This window comes from Myripristis murdjan, chromosome 8, assembly GCF_902150065.1.
Source record: "Myripristis murdjan chromosome 8, fMyrMur1.1, whole genome shotgun sequence".
Taxonomy (NCBI): domain Eukaryota; kingdom Metazoa; phylum Chordata; class Actinopteri; order Holocentriformes; family Holocentridae; genus Myripristis; species Myripristis murdjan.
The window spans coordinates 14,704,806-14,713,633 of record NC_043987.1 but is presented as its reverse complement, the minus strand read 5'-3'; the positions used below and the strand labels follow the sequence as shown (position 1 = coordinate 14,713,633).

Here is an 8,828-nt window from a genome sequence, read left to right as displayed (position 1 = left end):
TGATGATCTGAGGGAAGAATTTGTGATAATGGCACTTCTGTATTTGAGATTACTGTTCAAAATCATATTTTTGTGTATACATTTTCCCACATTGATAAACCATCTCTCTGAAAACCAACCAGTTTTTCACTGACGCTGTGTCAATGAGGCCACCATGCTCCTCCTTCATCTCCTACCTGTAGCTGTCTGGCTTATTATTATGGTCTGTCTGGCAGGCTGGCTGGCTGGTGGTCTCTAAGTGAACTTGATCCTGAAATCGGCAGCTGGCTGCAGCATTCAGGGCAGTAAGGTGGCTGTGTGGAGCTAGTCTGGAACTCAGCCAGTTACTTAACACTTGTCAACAGCTCTTTAATGTCCTTTTCCTCAGAGGCCCCTTTTTCATTAGTTGGGTCAGGGGTCACCTCCCAAGGCTGGGTGTCTGTCGGTCTGAGTGGGTAGACGGGAGAGGAAGAGGGGCGAGGAAAGGGGTTCGAGGAGGGGATATAGAGGTTGAATAGGAAGGGGGGAAACCGTATGGGGGCTAGTTGGCTCTTTATCTTTTGTTTCCTTTTCCTTAGCCATATCTTGGTGGTCCTGCAGGTGAATTTCAGTTTTCAGATGTCCAATAGCTCTAGCATTTTTCATCTCTCAGTTTTACAAACACTCTGTTGACCCCCCCTGATGCTGAACTGTGGTTTTTCAGATATGGGCACATTTATTTCTGAGGTTCTCCACTGCCCTGGTCTCCAACCTTTGTCATTACCAGTCAGGGATTAGCCATGTGATGGGCTGTCATACGGCCCCAGTGTCTTTAAAATCTGATCAGTACAGTCCAAACCTATTCAGTCCTAGATGCTTGGCAACATGCTTCTACAGATTAAAGAGGTGATTCTAATAAAAATGTTAGCAATTATTGAGTCTTGATAGTTGCAGCAAGATGTGTTTGATATTTTCTAATCCTGGTATTCTTTGAATACCTAATCAAGTAAGGTGCATTTTGTATTGCAGCTTGCCCAAATCAAGGCATCTGGCTCCAGTTCTATTCTAAGGTAAGGTAACTTTATTTATACCCGGAGGTATGCTCACTGATCATCTCCCTCCTGTTCAGTCATAGAATGAGTATATCAAAACCTGTCATTAAGCTCCTGCTTATGGCTTAAGCCCCATCCAGCTTCAGCACCAACAGGGCAGTCTTCCAGCTAGCTGAGTCAAAAGTTCAAAGTCTGTTTCAAACAAGAAGTGTCTGTGAACTTGCCACTACCACTACCACAATCCAAAAAATTAGAGTGTGTATCAAAGAGGGAGAGAGAAATATACATTCTATTGCATTTAACCCCACTTATTTTCCCTCCCCCTCCAGCCACTATTTGCCTTCAGCGTCCTGCCTCTCCCTTCTCTTTGCTCCATTATGCCCCTCTAACACAGATGTGGCCAGCCAAGAGAGTGAATGAGAGAAAGAGAGAGAAAAGGAGAAGAAGAAAGGGAGAGAGTCCGCCAACATCCCTCTCCTCCTCTTCTTCCCCTTCGCCCCGGCCTCCTGCACATGAAAGGGGCCGCAGAGGGCCAATGGATGGCTGGTGGGGTGTGTGCTATGCGAGGGCCCCAAACCCAGACCCAGACACAACACAACACACAGAGCTCTGCAGGCCTCCACAGCTGGGCTGGAATGTGACCTGCTCCAGATTTTAATGCCAGACGAGGCTCTGTGTGTGAAAAAGAAGTGGAAGGGGGAGGACATGGATGGAGGGATGTCAACTACAAAACAGAACATGCATGCTTGCCTTCATGAGCCTTTTGATAAGCTGTGTGTCAGGTATTTCTGCTGCAGCAAAGGGACAGCAAAGCAACATCACAGAACAGGGACATCAGTGATAAATACTTTCTAAATCATCTTTATTTGTTTATCATCATATACCATTAACATTGTAGTGAAAATTAATATCATAGATAACATAAGCATATCCTACTCTCTTTCTAAATAGATTCACACAAGTACATACTGCCTATTAGGGCTGGGTGATACAGACAAAATCAAATATCATGATATGTTTGACCAAATACCCTGATGTCAATATTGTGCTGATATTGTAGGGATGACAAATGATGTATTCATCAGATATTTAAACACAAGACATTTTTTATAGACAGTCATCAGTAATCTGGATATGATGACCAAAAATAATGTAAGACCTACAAAAGTCTAATAAGTTTAACAAAAGTTATCTCTTTGCTGTGTTGCAGTCTTTAAAACCAGGACAAAACAACAACTTATGTCAGATCAAGGTATTACGATATTCAAAATCCCAGACAATATCAAGTCTCATATCACAATATCAATATATATCGCTTAGCCCTACTGCAATGTGTGTGTGTGTGTGTGTGTGTGTGTACGTATTTACTCTGAAAACCCTATAAAGAAAGGATCAAAAAATAAATATGAAGTTAAGTACAGAAGTCCATATATATTCATATATATTCCATAATGTAAATTAATTCATTTCAAAATGGATTCCACATAAAGTGGAACCAAAGAGCTTATTTGATTCTGGTAGATAAAATGAGGCTTCAAACTGTGTTATTGAGAGCTTAAGTGCTTGTAACAGAATATATATTTTGGGATACCCCACACAACATAAAGCAAAATATCCAATTGCATTAAGGCATACTGCTATATAAACGGAATTAGTGTATTCAAGATAAAATTTAGAGATGAAAACTTAACTTATAAGGGCATTTTAGTTTTACTTCAGCGTTACATAGATTAAATATTTTGTACAAGCTAATGCTTGTCACTATTACTATACTACTTGCTTTTTTTTCAGAGAGCACACCTCAAAAACTGACATCAACAGCAGTCTAAGCATGACTAATTTAAAATGACCTCCAGCTATTTGACAGTTTGGATGAAGTAACAGTCCAAAATGAGTGAATCAGAGAAACTGAAAACAATATCAGTGTTGAACCATGAGAAGGTCACAAGCTTTCATGGTACATATGAGTAAGGAGGAAAACAGACAGCAAAACGCCAGGTTAAAGACAGTGAACTAGTTTTGTGGCGTTGACAGTCAATCAGGCTGGTGAGGTCACTGGAACTTGGAACCCAGAATTACTTAAATGTCCATTTGTCCTACAGGAAGTGAGATCTTGAACGACTCTATTGGATGGTGGAGAACTCTTTAAGAAAATCGCAGGTCTTCTTGTGAATAACCTCTCGAAGCTTCCTGACCCTCCGGGCACTGGAGGATCCTACAAAGCTGTCAGGCTGCAGGACAGCCATACCATTGTGAACATCTCCCATGATGATCAGCTGTCCCTCAGCTGTAGTGATGTTGGGGCAGGGGCAGTTCCAGTCCATATTCAGCAGAGTTACCTCCAACGGTTCCTGTCCAAAGAATTTGAGACCCATCTTCTCATCCTTCAAGATCTCCTCGACTGTCACCAAAGCATGACCTGACTCTTGCTCCTCAGTCAGCTCAGTCACACGCCCTAGGATCACAAAGTCACTCTTGCAGAAACTGGTCACCATCTTGCCCCGTGGTTTACACATTTTGCAGTTGTGGTGCTTGGGAAAGGGGCACATCTCTTCACAGGCCTCTTTGGACTCAAAGTTGTTCTCATTGCCACCACAGCCTCCATAGACAAAGGACTGGCACTTTTTCAGGCTGTTGCTATAGGCCCATCGAGGTTCATAGGCCTTGCAAGGTCCTTGAAGGCTCGGCAGGCTACAGGGGGCAGCCAGCTCTGCCCCGCAAGACAGCATGCAGGCTTCATAGGTATCAAAATGGTTCTGGTTTTTATTGCACTGGCTATAGGTGAAGGTAAAACAATTGTTCCTCTTTGATTCGTAGTACCAGCTCATGCTCTCTTCACCGCAGTCATCTGTGTCTGGACTCTTAAGGCACTCCGCGGCTGGAAAGGGCAAGTTGGTGCTATTCCCCTGTGCATTCTTACCTCTTGGTTCTCTCCTGATTACTAGCAAGGGAAAGTGTGATGACACGGCTCCACCAACATTTCTGGCTGTGCAAGTATAAATGCCGGCATCCTGCAGTTGAGCATTGTATATGACCAACTGGCCGATGTTTGTGACCACGACATTTCCTCTGACATGATTAGGTCTCATTATGGTGTTCTCTTTGCCTTCCAGTTGTTTCTCCCAGGTGATTTCCGGATGTGGCTTCCCAGACACCTCACACAGGAAGCTAGCTGTCTCACCCACAAACACAGCTTGTTGGGTGGGACCACTCAGCATGGTAGGGGGATGGATGTCAGCTGGAAGGGTGGTCTGGAGGGCAGTAGTGGGGCGAAGGGTGGTTTCTATGGGAATTGGGCTGGTGTTTGGCCAGGTCAGGTGGTACCTGTAGGTAAATTGAATAACAAAAAGAATCAGTCAGTGTTATGACGCGGTTAAATAGCTGTCACTGATGTTATCTCGCATATTTAGGCACCCATCTCAAGCTCACAGAGAAATTCTCATTCATCAAATGTTGGATAACGAGACCTTGGCAGCTAGAGGCAGCCAGAAATGGCTCATCTGGCTTGCTTTTCTGTCCAGGTATCTAACCAGCACTTCCATATTCTATATTTGGCTCAACGTTGCAATCTGCTAATAAAATACTATTAGCAGAGACAACACTGAGCAAGTTTACTGTTGTTAGTGGACAATACTCAGTTTTATTGATTTGACCCACTTTGTAAGAAAAATGGCCTTGTGGGCTAATCACAGTTAAAACTGTTCTGCTTGAATTGGCTTGTTATGGAGGCCTGGCTAAACAGGATTATCAAAGGAGCTCTTTTGTTACATATCATGCAGATACACATACAGTTGATGTACATGTTCTGTGCTATATATGGACAACCAACACAAAAACTTTGCATAAACCAAAACTTTGTAGACAATTATGTATTTTTTAAAATGTCTGTATATTGAGCACTGAAACAAGATCACTTTACCTCATCACAGCAACAAACAAATGGTAGAGATTTTAAATACTTAACATGTTACCTGCAGGTGACCACAGAGATAGAGATACCCTTGGAACAGGCCTCTGCATCCATGTAGCACTTGTTATAGTAGGTCATGCCGTCAGATGCACAGGTGAAGTGGGGCTCTCTCTCACAACGGTCCCGGCACTTACAGACAGGCTGGCCATCCCAGATGTCGCACTCTGACCCTTGCTGAGAACACATGAACTTGTCACAGGTGGCGCCCTTCGGCATTCCAATGGGACCCTTGTTGCCCTTGATGTCCATGTACCGCGCCGCCACACAGCTCTTGTTACCACACACATTTGGGCAGCACTTCTCAAATGCCTCACAGTCCTAGATTTTGGAAGAGAAACAAAACACTTGGACCACAATCATGACGTTGTTCTGCACAAGTCAGATGTGTCGGTCAAAATACTCAGTGTGAAGAGTTTATCCAAGCATGTACTAGTATCTTTCAAGTGAAATTGATAATTTATCAAGAGTGAATGACAAATAACTATTAACTATTAACTAAATGATACAGTGCCCTCTAGAATTACAGACATTTGTAAAACGAGACAAAAGGCCAAGAAAGTTGAAAAACAATTAGAAAACGTAAAGTGTTAAGATGTTTGGTGAAATCCTGCTTAGATTTGACAAAATTGTGGTTCATATAGATCATGTATTTCTCTTTCAAGCCTCTTTGAAAGTCAAGTTCCAGGTTCAAGTTTTGGACATAATTTGCTGTTACATATAACATAGTCTAATTTTTTTAAAGGCTGCATTTCCACTGCCTGCTTTTCTTTGATCTCTGAGCAGGAACTGTTTCAGACAGACAGTTAATGATAAATTTACTGTTTGAACTTTATCATACAGGTATTTCAAGTCCATCATGTACACATACATTGGAAGAAAGAACCTATAAAGTTCCAAGTTCATCCATAGAAATGCATTCAAAATAAAGACTGTTGTAAATAGTTGAACATCATAAATGTCACAATCTGAATGATTTGCAATAATAATCTCTTTTGAGCACGCAATAGGCTTTTGGTTCAATACTTCTGTTGTTTATATCTCTTGTTTAATCTTAACAAGTGAATGGATACTGAACATACTCTGTTCAGTGATCCAAAAGTTCATAGAAATTTTGCCTCACAATTTCCACTTGCCTTGCACTATCACGTAATATGCAAGAACAACTTTCACAAGTACTTTAATCTTCTACAGTGTATTTACATTGGGTTGAAAAAATAAGCCTATTTGACCTTAAACAGTAAGACATCATTGACAATGTGACAGTTTATAATCTGGTATTATAAAAAGCTCACGAACTGTCTAAACTGATGCACACAGCACGTTATGCGGCGCAAGTGTCATTAGACGGCTGTCAGAGACGCTGCAAAAAAAAAAAACAAAAAACAAAAAACAAGCAAACAACGAAACAAACGCACAAACAAAAATCCATCGTTTTCAAATTGTTTGGTATGGCGCTGTACTTAAAATACTACATATTTAACATTTGAAAGAAAATTTCGAACAGAGAGACATTATCACATGGCTGCAACCGAACCCTGGTGCAACTCAATTCTTCTTTATCGAGTCAAGTGACATCTAAATAATACAAGTGGAGCGATCTGCCATATTCTCCCTTTATTCTAGATATTAAGCCCCACGAAACTGCATCGGAAAAAAGTGATTTTATGGCATCCAATTGGCAATTTATGTTACTTGTTTGAGGGAGAAGGCTGAGTAACGACTTTTTAAGATGCTTTTCTGGCAGTTTACTCTCTGCACCAAGTGCCAGAGCTGTGAGCACTGAACCCATCCATCAGCTTCAATAGGCAGCAGCGGACTAAAAAAACTCACCTGGTCAGATTCACACTCGCGCATGCAAGTGCTCATGGCATCCACCCACAGGTTGGGGTTCATCTCGTTCGGGCACATACCTGCATGTGAGTACACCACTTTTGCCACAGACATTGGCATAGCCCTCACACGATAGTTGCCTGTGTACAGGATCAAAATGTAACACTGTCCCACAAGAAACCAAATCCATCGTGGAAAAAGCATCCACCACATGTCCGGCGCGTAATGGAACGGCCACCAGAGATCCCGAAAAAAAAAAACAAAAAAACTTAACTTTGATATGACGTGAAAAATGTTCTTTAGATATTCACTGATAGATTTTCAACCCGCTGCAGTCGTGGAAAATCTGATGCGGCACCCAAAAAATAGCAAAAAAGTCGGTGCGTGCAGCGCCAGTCTCGAGTGGAGAGCTCTCCAGGTTATTCGCTCCACGTTTAATAGTACTAGGAGATTAGGGTTGCGGTATGCAAACCTTATTACTTAAGATCTAACTACATGAATTACAGTGGCTTGTCTACCCCGACGGCAAATCCCAGCTGAGTTACAGTTATGATGAACTTAATTAAAGAAAAAAAGTTCTCCAATAGTCTGCAGGCTGCTGTTTCGCGCAGAGCACTGGCGAGACACCTGTGCGTAAAGGCGCTTAGCCACCTTAACCCTTAGTTTGCAAACTCTGTAAAGAGAAAGATCAATACACGCACCAAATGATAATTAAATATAACTACATCTTACAAAACTATTTCTTTTAGTCCCCATCTTCATTTTTAAACGAGTTGTGCTGCTGCTATACCACCTCGTGCGATACTACTTTTATTATATGCACACTGGAGCCTACACCGCTGGCAAACGTTTGTTCTCGTGTAAAATGTTAATGGACTATAACTGTATATAAAGCTAAATAAAATGGGGATAGTAGTGAGTAGTATTTCCCTAAGAGGCTTTGGAGATGTTTACTGTAAAATCACATCTTCTGCCCTGTGGCAGATTAAAATCCAGTCCTGTGGTAAAATAATACTGTACTGGATTTTGGTATTACATACCTACTGTAACCTAAACTACTGGCACACAGCCCCATGCTTATTCTCATGTAATATTGTTAATGGACTACAACTGTATAGCATTTCATTTCAAGCCAAATAAAATGGGGTTAGCAGTGAGTAGTATTTCACCTAAGAGGCTTTGGAGATGTTTACTGTAAAATCATATCTTCTGCTCCATGGCAGATTAAAATCCAGTTCTGTAGTTAAGATAATACTGTATCTCTCCTGTGCATTTGAACAGAGTGGCAGTCTCCAGAAGATGGCACCAAACCCAGTAATCAATCCTCATAGCCTCTCTTAGGATGTGCATCCTGATCTTATTTGGTTTGTACACTAAATGTCCACAACATTTCCCTCCTGATGGTAGAAAGAGGGAAAACACATAATCTGGTATATCAATGATTTATGCATCTTAAAGCAACTCAAGGGTAAAGTTTAGGTTTTAAAGTTGCTCAAGTAGATAAAGATACACAAGGCAGGTATTTACAGTATGATCATTTGTGGTTCATGCTGTTTATTACTTTGCACCATGGTTATTTACAGTGTTCTGAAGGTTACTTTTCATAAGAAAGATAAAATGGTTATGGAAAACTCTAGGCAAGATTTGTGGAAATTTACAATGGAAACAACATTGGCCTTAAGGCGGTCAAAATGCTGTCACAATATTGACATATGAGAAGTCACATGTAGTACAAACATCTTGGTGTCATGTTGTGAGAAATGGGGTTTTTCTGAAAATGTCAATTCTAGGAAGTTGTTAAAAAAAAAAGAAAGAAAGGGGTGGGGGGGCTTAAACCAAAATAACGGGCTCATGGCCCCTCTACGGCTGTGTGTACGGAAAATAAGGATTTTGCAACACCTCTTATCAAGCAGTGACGGAGACGATAGTAACAGTGGTTTAAGAACACAGTTCATTTGCTGATTTGTGCTCAGTGGTCTCAGTCAAAGCTGAAGGGTGAGTGGGCTTTCTCTGTGGCC

The 8,828-nt window shown here is 41.4% G+C and overlaps 1 protein-coding gene across 1 annotated transcript; it reads right to left on the bottom strand.

The window, feature by feature from the left end:
- Positions 1-1,855: 1,855 nt before the first annotated feature.
- Positions 1,856-7,023, bottom strand: wfikkn2a (info WAP, follistatin/kazal, immunoglobulin, kunitz and netrin domain containing 2a). The gene is made up of 3 exons (XM_030058984.1): positions 6,811-7,023; positions 4,982-5,298; positions 1,856-4,334 (listed from the first exon to the last, which is right to left on the bottom strand). Exons 1-3 carry the CDS (start codon positions 7,021-7,023, stop codon positions 3,134-3,136), a joined length of 1,731 nt encoding a protein of 576 aa, XP_029914844.1. The 3' UTR covers positions 1,856-3,133.
- Between the last annotated feature and the right edge of the window lie 1,805 nt (positions 7,024-8,828).